Source organism: Tenrec ecaudatus, chromosome 12 (assembly GCF_050624435.1).
Source record: "Tenrec ecaudatus isolate mTenEca1 chromosome 12, mTenEca1.hap1, whole genome shotgun sequence".
Classification (NCBI taxonomy): Eukaryota; Metazoa; Chordata; class Mammalia; order Afrosoricida; family Tenrecidae; genus Tenrec; species Tenrec ecaudatus.
Genome location: NC_134541.1, coordinates 77,336,818 through 77,356,839, shown reverse-complemented (window position 1 = coordinate 77,356,839; position 20,022 = coordinate 77,336,818). Strand labels below are relative to the sequence as shown.

At 40.6% G+C, this 20,022-nt stretch overlaps 1 protein-coding gene across 1 annotated transcript in view; it reads right to left on the bottom strand.

Annotated features, from left to right (window-relative positions):
- The window catches only part of VSTM4 (V-set and transmembrane domain containing 4), a 150,913-nt gene that overhangs the window by 92,339 nt on the left and 38,552 nt on the right, over positions 1–20,022 (bottom strand). Inside the window, exon 3 of the mRNA XM_075564174.1 lies at positions 8,475–8,543. Coding sequence (XP_075420289.1) covers positions 8,475–8,543 — 69 coding nt within the window. The remainder of the gene's footprint in view (positions 1–8,474; positions 8,544–20,022) is intronic.

The following is a 20,022-nucleotide window of genomic DNA, read 5'->3' as shown; positions in this document are numbered from 1 at the left end:
TCCTCCCACACACCCCACTGCCCGACCCTGCCAACTCCTCCCACACACCCCACTGCCCGAACCTGACAAATGCTCCCACACACCCCACTGTCCAACCCTGCAAATACCTCCCACACACCCCACTCCCAAACCCTATCAACTCCTCCCACACACCCCACTGCCCGACCCTGTCAATGCCTCCCACACACCCCACTGCCCGACCCTGCCAACTGCTCCCACACACCCCACTGTCCAACCCTGCCAACTGGTCCCACACACCCCAGTGCCCGACTCTGTCAACTCCTCCCACACACCCCACTGTCCAACCCTGCCAACTGCTCCCATACACCCCTGTCCAACCCTGCCAACAGCTCCCACACACCCCAGTGCCCGACCCTGTCAACTGCTCCCACACACCCCACTGCCCGACCCTGCCAACTCCTCCCACACACCCCACTGCCCGACCCTGCCAACACCTCCCACACACCCCACTGCCCGACCCTGCCAATGCCTCCCACACACCCCACAGTCTAACCCTGCCAACTGGTCCCACACACCCCAATGCCTGACCCTGTCAACTCCTCCCACACACCCCACTGTCCAACCCTGCCAATTCCTCCCATACACCCCTGTCCAACCCTGCCAACTGCTCCCACACACCCCACTGCCCAACCCTGTCAACGCCTCCCACACACCCCACTGTCCAACCCTGCCAACGCCTCCCACACACCCCACTGCCCGAACCTGCCAATGCCTCCCACACACCCCACTGCCCAATCCTGCCAACTGCTTCCACAGACCCCACTGCCCAACCCTGCCAACTCCTCCCACACACCCCACTGCCCGACCCTGCCAACTCCTCCCACATACCCCACTGCCCAACCCTGTCAACTCCTCGCACACACACCAATGCCCAACCCTGCCAACTCCTCCCTTAAGTATATTCCCTCACATCCCATATTTTGAAAATTACTCCAATGTCTGACAGAAACTCAAAATTTTGAAGAATTTCTCATGTGTTGGTGGGTGCTGTTCAGTCCATAATCTGAGGGTGAGACAGAGTTGAGCCAGATGCAGGGTCCACAGCCCAAACTCAAAGATGTACCAAAGTCACAGCAGGTCCTTTTGCTCCTACCAAAGCTGGGTCAGGAAATGGGGGTCTGGCTTTCCAGGCAAGATGATGATGCATGGAATTGTATGGGGGCACCAACTTGGTTTTCCAAAATAACAAAGAAGGTGGCCTGGTTCATGTCCAGTTCCAAGGTGGGATCTAAAAAATATCATCAAGGAAACAAAGAATGTGGCCTGAGTCACATTCTCTACTAAGTCCAAAATGGTGTATAAAGTACAGAATTATACCTCATAAGACATTATGGCCGGAAAAGCCATATTTATTGACTATAACTCACTACACATATATTGTTTTATATTTATATATAGACATACATATATATGCACACAGAGATATACATGTATATATGAGAAAGATGAAATTGCCTTTTCTTATAATGATTTATAGTTCTTACATATAAGAGGTACTATGCATTGAAATTCATTTAATTACATGGGACATATATACATATACAATTTATAGTTATTACATATATAAGATACTATGCATTGGAATTCATTTGATGGCATGGGACATCTATATATATGTACATATATAAATGGGCTTCAAAAATTTTTTCTCACCACCAATTTGGATCACTTGTTGTTAATACCACTTCCTTTCCCCCCCACCTTCCCTTCTCCCATGCCCTCCTGAATGGTGGGTCCCATTGTTTTTTCCTCCACATTGTTTACCAGCCTATCTTATTTAGACAGACCTGCAGAGATAATAACATGCACAAAAACAAGAGAGTGTAAAACCAAGCAATAATATACAACAAACAACAATAAGAAACCAATGACAAAAAACAGCCACAAAACAAAACACAACAAGAAAGAAAAACTTGTAGTTAGTTAGCTCAAGGGTCGTTTGTTGGCCTTTAGAAGTGTTTTTCAGTCCACTCTGTTGGGGCATCAAGTCCTGGTCCCAAAGTCTACCTTCATCATTCCCCCAGGACCTCACTGCTTCATTCCCTTGATGTTCTACTACACCCCCTTAGTGTTTTGCCTCAGTATGGCAGGATCAGATTGGGTGCAATTCCCACACTGTGTCTCTGGTGTTGTCATCTATAGAGCTGTGGGTCAGTGAAGGTTGTCATGTCTCATAGTGGGGCTGGCCATGAGGAGGGTATGGGAGGCCTGGTAGGGCATGATCAAGGGTAATGTAACAAAGAGGAATTGCTGAAACCCTGATGGGGACTGAGCATGATAGTGGGACAGGAAGAAAGTCAAGGGAAATAGAGGAAAGAGCTGGGAGGCAAAGAGCATTTATAGAGATCTAGATAAAGACATGTACATATGAAAATATATTTATATATGAGGATGAGGAAATAGATTTATGTGCATATATTTATAGGTTTAGTATTAAGGTATCAGAAGGATATTGGGCCTCCACTCAAGTACTCCCTCAATGCAAGAATAATTTCGTCTATTAAATTGGCATTCTATGATGCTCACTTTTCTGACACAAGTGTTGAAGACAAAACGGGTGCATAAGCAAATATGGTTAATAAAGATGATGGTGTCCTGCTATCAAAAGATATAGCATCTGGGCTCTTAAAGGCTTGAAGGTAAACAAGTGGCCATCTATCTCAGAAGCAACAAAGCCCACATGGATGAATCACATAAGCCTGTGTGATCACGAGGTACAGAAGGGATCAGTTATCAGGCATCAAAGAACAAAAAGTCATATCATGTGTGCTCACCTCCATGATACGATTGCTGAAGACAAAGCGGGGGCATAAGCAAATGTGGTGAAGAAAGCTGATGGTGTCCGGCTATCAAAAGATATAGCATCTGGGGTTTTAAAGGCATGAAGGTAAACAAGCGGCCATCTAGCTCAGAAGCAACAAAGCCCACATGGAAGAAGCACACCAGCTTGTACGATTACAAGGTGTTGAAGGGATCAGGTATCAAGCATCATCAGAACAAAAAATCTTACCATAGTGAATGAGGCGGGGAGTGCAGAGTGCAGACCCAAAGTTTATTTGTAGGCCACTGGAGATCCCCTTGCAGAGGGGTCTCTGGGAGGAGACCAGCCAGACAGGGTGCAATCTAGCAATGATGAAAAATACAGCTTTCCTCAAATTCCTAAATGCTTCCTCCTTCCCCCACTATCATGATCCCAATTCGACCTTGCAAGTCTGGCTAGACCAGAGGATGTATGCTGGTACAGATAGGAACCAAGAATACAAGGAATCCAAGGCGGATGATCCCTTCAGGACCAGTGGTCTAAGTGGCGATACTGGGAATGTAGAGGGAGGGTTGGTTGGAAAGGGGGACCTGATTACAAGGCTCTACATGTGACCTCCTCCCTGAGGATGGACAACAGAAAAGTGGTTGAAGGGAGACGTTGGACAAGATATAACAAAATAATAATTTATAAATTATCAAGGGTTCATGAGGGAGGGGGTAGTGGGGAAGGAGGGGAAAAACTGAGGACCTGATGCCAGGGCTTAAGTTGAGAGCAAATGTTTTAAGAATGATGAGGGCAATGAATGTACAAATGTGCTTTACACAATTAATGTATCTATGGATTGTGGTAAGCGTTGTTTGAGTCCCTAATAAAATGATTAAATTTTTTTTCTATGAACGTTTTGAAAAACTTTAGATAGATAGATAGAGATAGAGAGAGAGATAAAGATTGAGAATGAATCAGTGGTAGAATTCTTGCCTTGCAAGTGGGAGGTCCAGTTTTGGTGAGCAGTCACCAATCAACCATCAGTAAAGGTTTGCATGTTGCTGTGATCCTGTACACATTTCAGCCGAGATTATCCATGGACTTGGAAGAAAGAGGTGGCAACCTATCTCTAAATGGAAGCCAATAACCCATATAGATCACAATGTTCCAATTATTCAACTGCTCATGAGGACAGTACAAGACTGGGCAGTGTTTTGGTTATTTATACTTAGGAACATTATGAGTCAAGGTCTGATTTTAGTGTAGCTAGTAACAACCCATATATATAAGTAAATATTATAATTGATAATTTAGTTTTATACCTTGTTTTAATAATAAATCTCTTTTCTCATCAACTTTGATAAGAATTGATTCTAAACTGCTTTGAAAACTAAGATAACAGCATATCATAAGTGATTTAACAATATCCTACTGTTGGCAATTCAAAGTGCTTATACTTGTTCCCCAGAATAAATGCTTCTATGATGAACGTTCATAAACGGAAACCTTAATGCACCTCTCACATTATGTCCTTAAGATTAAGTTTCTCGAAGTGGAATAGCTCAGTCAGCATGAACGCGCCTTCCTCAAGAGCCCTAGGGACTGGAGGAGCGGTTCGTTAAATGCTGAAAATGAAAACGCACGCAGACTGGTGGCTGGCTTCCAGCGTATGTTTGCACAAGCAGGTGAAGCTCGTAGTCAATGAAATAAGGAGAAGTGAAAGGGAAGCGACATTTCAGAGGAGGCCTGAGGACCTGGAGGTGAGGGCATGCCCACCTGCACTGATCTTTAAGGGAGCTTGAGCTAGTGGGATGTGAGAAGTCTCCTATAAAAGTCAATGTCGCTTGCAGACAGAGATCACAGGCATCTAAGACTTATCGAGTCCCATCCTGCACAACAGCTCTTAAAAAGGGTGTGTCCTGCGCCTAAGAGCTCTTGATAACCGTGTGCCTTGTGGGGCAAATGGGTCTTAGGCAGAAATATGGTCTCAATGTTGTTATAGCTTGTGACTTTGCCTTCATCTTTCTTATAAAATTCACTGAAATTCAAACTTTAATTAGACTACCTTAACCTCATAAATAAGGCTTGTTTGTAGATGAAACACAAACCTTCAGGGCCACACATTTTAACAAAATAATCTGCACTTATCCAAATCTGGAATGAATTTCTAAAATACCAACTCTACTTGCACATCTGGAGGTGCCCTGGTGGTGCAGTGGGCTACATGCCAGGCTGCTAACCACAAGGTCAGCAGTTCAAACCCCCACTGCTCTGCAAGAGAAAGATGAGGATTTCTGCTCCTGGTTATGGTCATAGTCTCAAAAACTTACCGGGGCAGTTCTATCTTGTCCTGCAGGGTCCTTGTAAGTCTCACTCTACATCACAGTAGTGAATTTGTTTGTTGCTTAAGGTTTTTGTTTTATTTTTGACCTACATGCCAGCACTAAGCTGGTTATAGTCACTAAATTCATTGGCAGTTCTGTCATTTGTCACTGACTTCAAAAGGGACAGATGCCATTTTTAGACTAAATGCAAACTGCCACACAGAAAATGCCTCCCCACAACCCCAGCTCAGATATCCTACAGCAGATGGCAAAGCAGACATGCTGGAGTGCGTGCAGAGGCATGACAGGAAGGCCGACACAGGGGAAACAGGGAGTCAGCATGCCAGCTCCCAGCGTCCCCACATGCTGAGCGGCAGCAGTACATAGCACAGGCTATTGCCACTGCAACAAAAGACATACAGCACTTGTTGCTGGGCAACCCTATTCCCAGCAGGTGCATTCAATGCCACTTTGCAACATGGTAGGCCCAAACTTAATCAGAAGAATGGAGGCATCCAAGCCCTCTCCACACAAAACACATACCTCAGGAAACTGGGCCTATCTAGATGCGTGGGTAAAAGGCGTGATTTCTGAGTCAGAATCAAAGTAAACGGCAATGCCAAGGAAACAGCAGTTGCAGTCGATGAACACCTGATGTACATTGCCACTGGGTTTTTTTGTTCAGCTTGTAATACCATCTTGCTGGGGTAGACATACCTGGACACCAGCCATGCGAGATTTTAACTCACTCCAACCTTTTGGTGAGAAGATGAACAATGTTTTTTTTTGTTCGGTGGATGAAAAGGCCTAAGACCAAGGAGAACTGATATCTGTTTGCAGTCCTATTGTGTTTTTCCCATGACAGAACAAAAGGGCAACAGCCTGAAGTCCTAAGCCTGGGCATTTCAAAACGGTCACGGACTCGCCAGAAGCTGTGGTTGGGCTAAAAAGGCAGACCACAGAGCCGCTGCCACCACAGCTGCCGAAGTCAAAGGAAAACAACGCTCTGGGAGCAGCTGTTCAGTGCATTAAGCAGGGAGAATTCCAGCTCTACATTGCTCCAAGGGCCAACTACTCTCTGTTGAGAAGATAGTAAAAATTAGTCTACAAATTTCACAGAGTTGGGTCAGGAGTAACCCGACAGTTTCTAGTATGAGTTTTCAGATATTGTGAATTTTTCAAAGTGTTTTTAGATGGAAATTATGCTGCCAGCGTGTCTGGAGTAAGGTTGCAATCCTTCCAACTATATAATGTCTTGTTTTCCTACCAGAGTATTTCTCAAAATATGGTCCTCAGACTATTTATATTAGAATTATCTAAGGCTCTGATCAAACACAGATGTTTTAATTCCTTCCTAAAATTCCTACACCAGAATCTCAGGGTAGCACGCAGAGCCAAGACTGCTAACACAGTCCCCACGAGATTCTTATGCATCTAATGATCAATGGAGTTCCCACTGTCACACCGTGGGGGCCCTCTACGGCCCTCCCCACAAACACTTCCTCATTGCACTGGCCATGGTGTGGCTCCAGAAATGTGGGGGTCAATCAACTACATCACTTCAATTTTACTAAGTAGTAAGTAAGAAGAGCAAATGTGTTTATTCCACTGTTTTATTTATGAAGACTAAACTCACGTCATCTCTTTGTCAAAGAATAGGTACTCACTGAATGAGAGCTAGGGAGGGAACTAGAAATTATTTTCCTAGGAAAGGTAATCAAATGAAGAGGCCATTAGTGAATACGAAGAAGAAAAGTTAGGGAATACAAACAGTTTTTATTTGAGTAAAGGGCAATTTGAGAAATGAAATATTTGTAATTATAAAACTATACAATGAACTAAAGCAGCTTATAGATCATCAGTGCCAACTTGTGATTCACAAACTACATTCACATTCACGATTATATTTCTAAAGGAAGTGCCACAGTCCATTGGAGATAACACCTTATTGGAAGTGTTTGAGTCAACTTTCTTTCACAAATCATTCCATGGTAACTAGTACGTGGAAGATTCTAATTGAATCCCAATGTCCTCCCTCTAAGTCCAGCTCCCCTTCCACCATAACCTGTTTGGCGAACCAAGAAAGATGTTACGTTTCAAAGAACACCAACTCCTTCCATAACTTTAATCAGGTCCATAAATGGTACTTAAATGCCAACTCTTCACAGGATATATTCCTTTGCAAGTTCCTGATCACCTTATAACATGAATTGGTCCTTAACGATCAATAACTCTCTCTGAGAAATCAGAAAAAGTATTTTCTTACATTGCTTATAGCTGAGAATGTCAAATGCTTGTGTCAATTTCTGTGAACTTTCCGTATTCTAAGACAGAGCTTGTTCATTTTAGACACTCTTGGCATTTGGGGTACGATAAGTCTTTTTTACAGAGGCTATCCTGCCTAATAGCATCCTTGCTCTTTACTCACTGGATGCCAGTAGCACCACACACACACCCCAGAGTGATGCTATCCAAAATGTCTCCAGACATTGGTAATCACCCAGTAGAGGATTGCAAAATTATCCCTAGTTCAGAACCAGCTCTAAATCTCAAAAACTAGAAAAAGTGCATCTGAATTACCTAGCAGTCTTAATAAAAACAGACTGCTGATCACTATCCCCGAGAGATTCTGATTCATAAGGTAGGGGTGGGGTCCAACAATGTATATTTATACCAAGTCCCTAGGTGATGGTGATGTGACTGGGGAGACATTATGAGAGTCACTGCCAACACATACCAACTCACTCAAAATCTCCAGAAATAGATTTAGGCATCAGGGCTCCTTTTAAAGCTCCTCTGGTGATTTCAACATGCACCCATGGTTGCGATCGCTTGCTCAAGAATTTCACTGTTTCCTTCAAAATTAAAAAAAATGTACTCACACAGTATTTTTCATTTTTATACCACTGAGCAACCAGTTGCCACTGAATTGATTCCAATTATGTAGAACACCGTCACACTGGGTTTCAATAGCTGATTTTCAGAATAGCTCACCAAGGCTTTCTTCCAAGGTGCTCCTAACCCAATATTTGGGACTCAATTGGAACTCAAACCTTCAATCTTTTAGTTAATATCCAAACCATTTATGCCACACATCACATAGACCCCAATAATATAACTAGGAGTAGGAATATATATATATATATATATATATACGTATATATATATATATATATATAATATTAAACACAGAGACTAACTTTGAAAGTCTGTGGAGTTATGACACTAGAAATTCCCATTTTACTTTCTGCGTAAGTGTAGAAAACCACTTGAGACTATTGTAAAAGTAAGACAGAAAGGTCTTTTCTTCCTAGTCTATTACTTTCCGTTTACTTAAAAGCGAGACTCTGTCTTAAAATAAAAAAATAAACAAACTTTACCTTCAAAAACAGCCCAGGTCGCTTTCTTTTTCCCGAAGGAGGGACCTTCAGACACTTTGAGGGCAGTCACTATAAGGCACAAAGAAACAGCATGGCATGAAGTTGAGCAGCCCCAGATCTGCCCACATTACAAATAGAACTCCTCCTTGTACAAAGCAATCTTCACCAAACCACACATACTTGCCACAGTTCACATATTCGACAACTTTCACAAAACAGATGATAAACCTTCACTCTCAAAAGCAGACATTAGCTGTCCGTGTTTAATGGTCAGCAAATGGCAACGTCAGGCTTTAACTATGTTTCAATAAAAGCCTCAATTGCCTCATATTCCTGTCACATAAAAGTTTCCTTAGCAAGAATTCCAGGAACCAAAATATGGTTTATTTTACTAGTTTCATGGGAGTGTTTCTAAAGTAAGTTTACTTGCCCCACTAATGCTCATTGGACGAGCCTACCATCATGTTAAGACTGCGAACTGTCTTGCATGCTGAAAGGAGTCATGACGCTGGTCTCCTTGGTTAACCCAACACTTCGTGGTGGACGGAACTGGACTTAGAGGGAGAGCATAGCATGAACATCCAATTTTCAATATTATTCTGTCGGGCCTGCTTTTAAATGGGCATGGAAACACAGAATTGAGCTAAAAGGAAATTTGTAAACATGGAATGTTTTTTATTCAGAGCAGACAAGAAAATCACAAGTTAAAAAATATATATAAAATGTATCCTGAAAAACAAAGTAAACTATCAGGGAATGAGATTGCTATCCAATAGAACTTTAATTAATGACAGAAAGGTTTTATAACTGCATTATCCACTCTGAAAGCCAGTATGCAGATATGAGTATTGGGTACTTGAAATGTGGCTAGAATAAGTAAGAAACTGAAATTGTAATTTACTTAATTTTCATAAATTTAAATGTGTATCACTGAATGTGGTTAGTGGCTATCTTATTGAACAACTCAAAACAAGAGAATCTAGGATCTGAATACAGGGCCAAAGGTAGTTAAAAGGGAGATGAAGACTAAATGTTGGACACACACTAAAGAAATGAATCAATATGAAAGGCAAGGAACATGGTGAACATGACCTGGAACTCTATTTATTACCTCTCCCACAAGCATTTGTCCATTGTCATGTGTGTTTTTTTAATTTAATATCTATCTATCTATCTATCTATCTATCTATCTATCTATCTATCTATCTATTTATTTATTTTAAATCATTTTATTGGGGCTCATACAACTCTTTTTTTTACATTTTATTAGGGGCTCATACAACTCTTATCACAATCCATACATATACATACATCAATTGTATAAAGTACATCTGTACATTCTTTTCCCTAATCATTTTCAAGGCATTTGCTCTCCACTTAAGCCCTTTGCATAAGTTCCTCTTTTTCTCCCCTCCCTCCCCACAGCCCCCTCCCTCATGAGCCCTTGATAATTTATCGATTGTTATTTTGTCATATCTTGCCCACAATCCATACATATATCAATTGTGTAAAGCATACTTATATACTCATTGCCCTCATCATTCTCAAAATTCATGTATTTTTATTATATATTTTTCTTTTGGTCTCTCTAGGGTCTACTGAATATATGCTATTATCCTATCTTCCACATTATTAATCTCTTCTTTATCTGTGCGATTGAAGACATGTATTATACTCAATTTAATTTATTGAGTTTTTCATTTCTAGACTATACATTTAACTTGTTTTACACATTCTCATTCTCTGATGTCTCCAGAAGCAGCCCTGGTGTCATACTGGGTTATGAATTGGGCTCCAAAGTCCACAGTTCAAACCTGTCAGCTTCTCTCAGGAGAAGCATGTCCCTTCCTGTTCCCACTAAGGGTTAGCATCTCAGAAGCCGCAGAGGAGTGCTACCCCACCCTACCAGGCCACTGTTGATCAGAAGTAGCCCCATAAACATTTTGAAGCCTCCTTGTGGATTTATGTTTGTGTATAATTGTCCCTCAATATTTAAGGAGATGGGTCGGCTCCAGTGTCACCACATCCAAGGAAGTTCAAATCCTTTACATTTGACTGTCACCTATGTACATTATCCCTTACTTAAATCATCTCTAGATGACTTACAATGTCTAATAATATATAAAGGCTATGTAAACCTATAAAGAGAGAGAGACTACATAGTGGGCCCTTTCAGCACATGGGTAACTCATGCTGCTACCAAGTAAGGAAACTCCATCAGGCACTGTGAGAGATTATAGCTTCAAAAATGCAAGAAGCAGTTATACTCTGTTCTACAGTGTGGCTATGAGCGAGAATGGATTATAAGGCAATGGGCTTTGAATTATATAGTGGAGCTTTAAAAAGTTAGTAGAAAAAAAAGACATTCAAAGATAACAGAAATTTTTCATGAACTTTTTGAAGGTCCCTCATATCTGTGTGTGTGTGTGTGTGTGTATGTGTGTGTTCCATGGATCAACCATAACAGTATCCACAAGGATCTGTCAGAACTGAGGAGTATCAGTTTCCACCACATTCTACTGAATCTGAATGAGTTTTTAAACCTGTTACTTGCAGGTCCTGTGAGTTTGGGGAAGTTTCCCACTTTGCAAAATGGGGCAATTACTCACAGGCCGCATTAAGGAGCAAAGCTGGCCCTTGCCATAGCATTTTCAACTATTTCATATGTGAAAGCGGGGCAATGAACAGAGAAAAATCTGGTGATGCATGGAAGTACCACGGATAGCCAGAAGCAAAAACAATTCCGTCTTGAGGAAATACAGCCAGAATGGTGCCTACAAGTACGGATGATGAGACTTAATATCACATGCTTTGGAAATGTTATCAGGAACGGCCAGCCCCTGAAAGTAGAGGGCCAGCAAAAAGAGGAAGAAGCCCAGCATGATGAAGCGGCTACAACCTTGGCTGCAGCAATAGGCTGCGACATAGAAACTGTGAAGAACGGCACAGGAGCAACCAGCATTTTATTCAGCTGGACAGTGTCGCTATGCAGCGGTCAACTCAATGGCACCAATAAATATACAGGGTAGGAGTCTCTATGTGGCACAGATGATGAGGTCTAGATTACAAATCAACAGAGGATGCTCAGAAGTAATCCTGGTGATAAGTTTCTGAAACTTTATAGCCTTGAAAATACTAGGGAGTATAAATTTACTCTGCACAATTGGATTTGCCATGCGTTGGAATAAACTTAACAGCAACAGTAACAAGTCACAATGCATGTGTGAAATGCTCAGGATGGTGCCTGAAACCCAGTGAGCCATTCTTACCAGCAAGAATGGTATCACTGTAAAAGCAAGCCTAGATTGGCCCTACCTTATCACTTCTTTACCTCAGAGCATGTCTCCTCAATTGTCCAAATGGTTACCAAGAAATCATGCCCTGCCAAGTCATGAAACTTCTTATAAATCACCATACACTTCAAGGGAGAGTTTTGGGCCTGGGAACCAAGCCAGAAGATGCCTCCAGTTTAACATCTCATGAACAGACTTGCAATAGATTGGATTTATCCATTTCTACACTTTAAACTACATTCTTGATGTAATTTTTTAATATATTTACAAAGATAAGTCTCATTGGTTTTGCTTCTCTAGAGAACCCAACCTATCACCAAGTGGGAGAAAAATGTGGAAAAAAACTCAAAATCAAAAAAGAGACCAGACTTACTAATTGACTGGGGACTGATGAGACCCACAAGACTATGGTCCTTTCTCACATTTCACGTCTGAAGCTGAACTCACCACTAGGTTAGAATAATCAACCATTTAAGATGAAAGGGCAGCATTTACCCAAAGACAAAGCTCAGGAGGTTAGGGGAAAAGAAATGCAAAAAGGAACTGCAATCCAGTCTCATATTGTTGTTAGGTGACATCTAGTCAGTTTGACTCAACAGAATGAAACACCTCCTAGCCTCACAATTGTTCTTGTTTGAGTCCATTGTTACAGTCACTGTGTCAATACCTCTCATTCAGAGGTTTCTCTTTGTGCTGCCACTTTACTAAGCATGGTGTCCTTTACAAGAGACTGGTCACCTCTGATAACATGTTCGAAGTTCATGAAATAAAGGGTCACCATCCTTGTGTCTAAGGAGCATTCTGGCTGTACTGCTTCCAAGCAAAGTGTCTGTTATTTTGGTAGTCCATAATGCCTTCAATATTTTTCACCAGCACAAAAGTTCAAATGCATCAATTTTTCTTTGGCCTTCCTTATTCAATGTCAAACTTTCATATGCATATGAGGCCATTGAAAATAACATAGCTTAGGTCAGGTGCATCTTAGTTTTCAAATTGCATCCTTGAATGGTTTGATCTCTTGATCTCTTGGCTGCTTCTTCCATGATTCATGATTGTGGATTCAAAGGAGATGAAATCCTTGACTTCAACATTTTCTCCTTTTTTTCCAGGATGCTACCCATTTGGTCCAGTTGTGAGGATTTCTGTTTCGTTTACATGAGTGGTAATCCACACTGAAGGCTGTAATCCTGATCTTCATCTCCGAGCATTTCAAGTCCTCTCACTTTCAGCGAGCAAGGTTAGGTCACAGGTTGTTAGTAAGCTCTCCTCCAATCCTAATGCTGTAGTCTTCTTCATGTCATCCAGCTTCTTTGATAATTTGCTCAGAACACAGATTGAATTTATATTGTAAGAGGACACACACCTTTCCTGATTTCAAATCATGCTGTATTCTGTTGTTCTGGTCACACAACTGCCTCTTGATTCATGTACAGGTTTTACATGAGCCCAATAAATCAGTACACTGGAGAAGAATGAACAACAATAAGAAAGTAACTTTGTAAGCTGCTTATCACCCTGCCACCCTGTGCAGATATAGTGTTTTATGAAAAATGCAGCAACTTTGTTCACAGGGGATGCTTAGAAATACTAATTATAACTCAATCTGTCCCTGCTAAAATAAATAATCTTTACATAGTCTCTGTCAGAACTTGAGGAATTTTCCAAATGTTTCTCTATAACTATCTTGTTTTAGCTGCTAATCCTGTATTATCTTCAAATTGAGTTGCCAACCATGTCTGAGACCACAGATTATAATGAAATAACATAGTTTAATATAGACAGATCAACAGCAGAGCTGTTTTTAAACAGTTTTTGGTTGAATATTTAAATTTGATTTTATTTATTTTTATAATGATTTTATTGTAAATTAGGTGGAGTGGCTGTTATATCAGATATTCAACTTGGTATTTAACAGTTTAAACTACTAATAAAGTCCCCAATCATTTACCCTAGCCTGCATCCTCGGATTTCTCCCTCTTATGGACTTATGTCCCTTCAGTCAACTCAATATCTGTCAACCCGCTAACCCATTGTTTTTCCTCTGTTGACTCACCACCCCCCATAAACTTTCACAGTCTATTCCATATGAAAATCTTTGTCATTTTTTTTCTTTATAACAGTGGTCTCATAAAATATCTGTCCTTCTGAGATTGTCTAATTTCACTCAGCATAATGTATGTTCTTCAGTTTCACCCATGCCATGATGTGCTTCATGGTTCTGTCATTTTTGTTTATTTTTTTAGTAAGAATTAATATGCCATTGTGTATATGTACCGAATTGTCTTTATTCATTCTTCCACTGATGGGCATTTTAGGCTGTGACTTTATGAACGCACTTCTCCCACTACAGCTCCACACATCTGCTATGAGTCTACTACGATGAACTTGCAGATAGTGAACGGTTAATAACAAAAGAACGACCGCTTGTCTGTCACTTTGTCTCACTGTGGTGCCTTGTGTTTTTCTGTGGTGTTGGAAACTATGTCACCAATATTTCAAATGCCAGCAGGGCCACCCAAAGTGAACAGGCTTCAGCTGAGCTTCCAGGTTAAGCACAGACAACAAAAAAGACTCAGGGCTGGGCTGCTCACTTCAAAGGAAGCAGGAGCTGAAAACCTTATCAAACCTTCAAAACGTTGTCAGACGCTGAAGGCCTAGTGAATGGACGCAGAACACTGTCTGAGGATGGTTCCTTGGGCTGCAGACATCTGAAATCTGACTGAGGAGAAGCTGCTTCCTTAGACTGCAGTTGACCCTGGTGATGGGAGTGGGGTAAAGTCTGTGGGAGGGGAGTGATGCGGCAGGACTCCAGACAAGGAGAAACAATTGAAAATAGCTGCTAATGATAGCGTGGAATGTGTGAAGTATGAATCTAGAAAATTAGAAGTCAAAAAATAAATTGAATGTATAAAGATCAATATCATAGGTATTAGTGAACAGAAATGGACTGGTAATGGCCATTTTGAATCAGAAAATCATATAGTTTACTATGTCAGGAATGACATAATCAAAAGGAATGGCATTGCATTCATTGTTAAAAAAGACATTTCAAAATCAACCTTGCAGTACCATGCTGTTGGTGTATGGATTATATGTAGCTGCCTTCAAGGAAATCCAAATTATACACCAATGAAAAAATTAATGATGAAGAAATTAAAGAATTGTACCAACTTTCCCAGTCAAAAAGAGAGAAAATGCAATCAAATGGATTTATAATTATTGGTGATTGAAATGCAAATGTTTTAAGAAAGAGGAAGGAACAACGCTGGAAAACATGACCTTGATATGGAAATGAAGCTGGATGTTTCAGGATAGAATTTTGCAAAACCAAGGACTTCTTCATCAGAAATACCTTTTTCAACAACACAAAAACTGACTCTACACATGAACTCCAGATGGTATACACTGAAATCAAACTGACTACATGTATGGGAAGATATGAAGGAGAAGCTCGCTATCCGCAGCTGAAACGAAGCCAGGGGCTGACTGTGGAAGAGACCATCACCTGCTCATATGGAAGTTCAGGTTAAGGCTAAAGAAAATTCAAACAGCACACAAGAGACAAAAATAACTTTGAGTCTATCCGACGTGAATTTGAAAGCACCAGCATCATTAAAAAGATAGGAGAGAAAGAAAAGACCCAAGAGGATACCAGAAGACGCTGACACTGAAGTTTAAGCTTGTTGGTGGTAGGTGTCAGCAAGTCGGTTCCCACCCACGGCAACCTTATGCACAAGAAAATGCAACAATGCCGTCTTCACAAGTGCTTCCATGTCTGATCCAACTGCTTCGGCAACTGAAAGAAATGAGGAAGCCAAAGATATGAAGAGAACATGTCAGAGGACAGCTCAAGAAGAGAGTAGAACATTTAATAATGAAGTGTGCCGACGCTGTGGTTAGAAAACCAAAAAAGGAAGAGCACGCTCAGCATGTCTGAAACCAAAAGTAACAAAGGGAAAAGTCAAGCCTCGAGTTGCAGTCTAAAAAGATTCTATGGGCAAAACATTGAGTTATGCAGGAAGCATCGAAGAAAACAGAAAGAATACACAGAATCACTTACCAAAGGAGGAAACCGGTCCACATTCAAACATTGCGGAAGGTAGATTCTGAGCAAGAACCAATGATGCTGAAGGAGGAACTTCAAGCTGCACTGAAAGTATGAGCCAAGAAAAGACCCCGGGAATTGATAAAATACCAATTGAAATGTTTCAACAAGCTGATGAAAAACTTTCTCATCTAGGCCAGGAAATGTGGAAGACAACTACTTGGCCAACTGCCTGGAAGGGATACATATTTGAGCCCATTCCAAAGAGAGGTGAGCCAACAGCATGCTCACAGAATAGCTTCGATATCATATGCCAGTAAAATTTTGCTGAAGATCATCCAATAATGGTTGCAGTATGTGGAAAAGGAGTTGCCAGAAGTTCAGGCCTGATTCAGAAGAGGACATGGAATAAGGGATATCATTGCTGATGTCAGATGGATCTTGGCTAAAAGCAAAGAACACTAGAAACATGTTTACCCTTGTTTTATTGACTATCCCAAATCATTCAACTGTGTGGATCCCAACAAACCTACGGATAAATTTGAGAACAGTGGATATTCCAAAACACTTCACTGTGGCTCAAGTGGACCTTGTAGATGGATCAAAAGGCAGACGTACAAAAGGAACAAGAGTGTAGCTCATGGTTTAAAATTTAAAAATATGTCAGGGTTTTGCCCTCTCATAATATTTATTAAATCTGTATGCTAAGCAAATAATGAGAGAAGCTGGCTTATTTGAAGAAGAATGGGGCATGAGGATAGGAGGAAGGCTTACTAACAATCTGTGATATACAGATGATACCACGCTGCTTGCTGAAAGTAAGACTTGAAGCACTTGCTGCTGAGGATCAAAGATTGCAGTTTTCAATATGGATTATGACTCAATGGAAAAAAGACCAAAATCACAACTTGACCAGTAGGTATCATTATGATAACAACTTTAGGGTATGGAAGAGCAAAAATGTTAGTCGGCGGAGGACTAAGGTTCCACCTGACAGAAGCCATGGTCTTTTCAATTGTTTCATATGCATGTGAAAGTTGAACCTGAATACGGAAGCTCAAAGAGGAATCAAAGTATTTAAATCACAGTGCTGGAGGAGAATATTGAAAGTACCATGGACTGCTAAAAGGACACGCCAATCTGTCTTGGAAGAAGTATAAACAGGATGTTCCCCAGAGGCACGCTGGAAAGGCATTTCATGGACTTTGAACATGTCAGGAATGGCACGTCCCTGGAGAAAGACATCATGCTTGGTAAAGTCGAGGGGCAGTGAAAAAGAGGAAGTCCCTCAAGGAGATGGTTTGAGGCAGCAGCTGCAACAATGGGCCGAAGCATAAGGACCAATTGTAAGGGTGGCTTAGGACCAGGCAGTGTTTCCTTCTGTTGAACAGAGGGTCGCTAGGAGTTGGAACCAACTCGATGGCACCTAACAGCAACAGCAACCACAAAAACCTGACCGAACAGAAAAGAAGTGTCTGAGATGTCCAGAGAACCTCAAACACAATGGACCCCAGAGAAAAAGTCTCAGCACATATCAAACGTTCTCACCTTAAAGAAAAGTGAAAACATCACCTACAAAGGTGACCCGAGGGGAACATGCTCAGCTCTTTCTAAGGAAACTATACAGGTAAGAAGACAGGGAATCGATCAATTCAAAATCTCAGAAGAAAAAATACTTCAAACCAAGAATCTTATGGCCGGCATAATTATCCCTCAAATATGAGGGAGAAATAAAATTACTTCCAGACAAGGAAAAACTAAAGGAATTTGTATAAACAAGGTCAGTCATACACAAAATATTAAAGGGAGTTCTTTAGACTCTCTCCTGGTGTTCAGTATAAACAACAGACAGCAACCTAACATCAACGCACAAGGCACTGTTATTGAGAAACCGCCCTACTTAGTGAAACACAATAAGAGGCAAAATAAGAAATGACAGACAACATTCCACAGGGAAGACAACAAAAAATAAGAGGAACCCGAGTAGGTATTTAACAATCAAGTGGAGGATATATCAAGCAGTTTGCAAAAATATTTTTAAAGGAACCTGAACGAAAATACTAAAATATTAACAAAATAAAGATTTAAAAATCCAGTTCAACAGTAAAATAAAAGCAATGATAAAAATTAACAAGAAAAACCCATAAACAAAATGAAAAACCACAAAGGAAAAGAAAGAATAACAAATTCTGGAGAAGACGCAGAGATTGGAGCGCTAACACATTGCTGGTGAGCTTGTAAATATGTACAAACATTGTGGAAAACCATATAATGATATCTAAAATTCCTGGCAACAGAGATACTACATAGAATATACCCCAAAGAAATAAAAGACAGACACAAAAAGATGTAGGCTCTCCCATATTCACTGCAGCACAGGTCACAGTAGCAAGAGGCTGCAAATGGCCCCAGCACCCATCAGTAGCAGAATGAATAGACACTCGGAACAAACCCACAATGGAATATTATGTGCATCCCTAAAAAGGCAGTGATGAAACCATGAAACATCTCATGACATGGAGGGAACTGGGAGTCAATTACAGGAGGACAATATTGTTAGAGTCCACTACTATAAAAAGACCCACCAAAATGAAGGACGGTGTGTAGTCCCAGTTCATCTCATCTTCTAATCCAGTCGCCCAAGCAACAAGGTAGAAAGCCTGACTATTGTCTGTGGTTTTACCTCTTGGTCAAAATTGTAAGAACTTTGGTCTTCTTGCCATTTAGTTGTAATATATACTGAAGACTGTGCTTCTTGGTGTACATGAGCAACGCCTTCTCATGTTTAGCATGCAAGGTTGTTTCATCTGCATATTGTTAAGAAGTTTTCTTCCAATTTTGATGCTGCGTTATTCTTCATATAGTCCAGCTTCTGATTATTTGCACAGTACAAGATTACGTATGGACAAAGGATGCAATCCTAATGCACACCTTACTTAAGTGTAGACCATTATTCCCTTGTCCTGTTTGCACAACTGCCCCTCGATCTACGTACAAGTGCTACGTAAGCACAATGAAGCGTTCTGAAATTTCCATTCTTTTCAAGACTATACATAGATTGTTATGATCCACACAGTTGAATATTTTGGCATAGTCCATAAAAGACAAATAAACATCTTTCTGGTATTCTTTCTGCTTTAGCCATCCATCTGAAATCAGCAATGATATGCCTTTTTCTGTATCCTCTTTTGAATCAGGCCTGAACTTCTGGCAGCTCCCTGTCAATGTACTGCTGCAACCACTGTTGGAAGATCGTCAGGAAAATTTTACTTGCATATGATATTGTTCTGTAATTTATGTATTTTGCTGGATCATCTTTCTTTGGAATGGGTACACATATGTCAGTGGCCAAGTAACTGTCTTACACACTTCCTAGCTTGGATGAGTGAGTGCTGCCATCAGTTGGTGGAAACATTTCAATTGGTATTTTATCCATTCCTGGAGCCTGGCTCTTTGGTTGATGCTTTTTGCAGCTTGAACTTCTTTCAGTATCATTGGTTCTTGCTTATATCCTTCTTGAAATGGCTGCATGCTGATTAGTAATTTTAATACAGTGACTGTGTACTCTTCACATTTTCTTTGAATACTTCAACATTTGAACATTCAACATTTGGTTCAAAGAATGTTTCCATATGGCAACTCAAGGCTTGAATTTTTCCTTTTTGGTTTTCTAGCTCCAGATTTTTGTACACTTCATTGTAATATTTTACCTTGTTTTCTCCAGATGCCTTTGAAATTTATTGTTCATCCTTTCAATTAATTAATTTTAACCCTTCTTGGGGAGGACATTTTATTCATAGAAGTCTAAGAAAAGTTACTTCAGCTTTTTAAATTTCTTTCTGCCTTTTTCCATGGCATTAATTAAAATCTGAATTCTTTATTTTTATTAAGTGATTTTAATATCTGTCTTCTTGGATATATCTTTTTTATTACTTTTTTTCATTACATAAAAATTTTCAACAATTTAATTTTTTAAATCATTTTATTAGGGGCTCGCATACTTCTTATCACAATCCATACATACATCAATTGTGTAAAACAGATTTGTATATTCGTTACCCTCATCATTCTCAAAACATTTGCTCTCCACTTGAGCCCCTGGCATCAGCTCCTCATTTTTTCGCCTCCCTACTAGCTCACCCCGCCCTCATGAACTCCTGATAATTTATAAATTATTATTTTGTCATATCTTGCACTGTCCGACATCCCT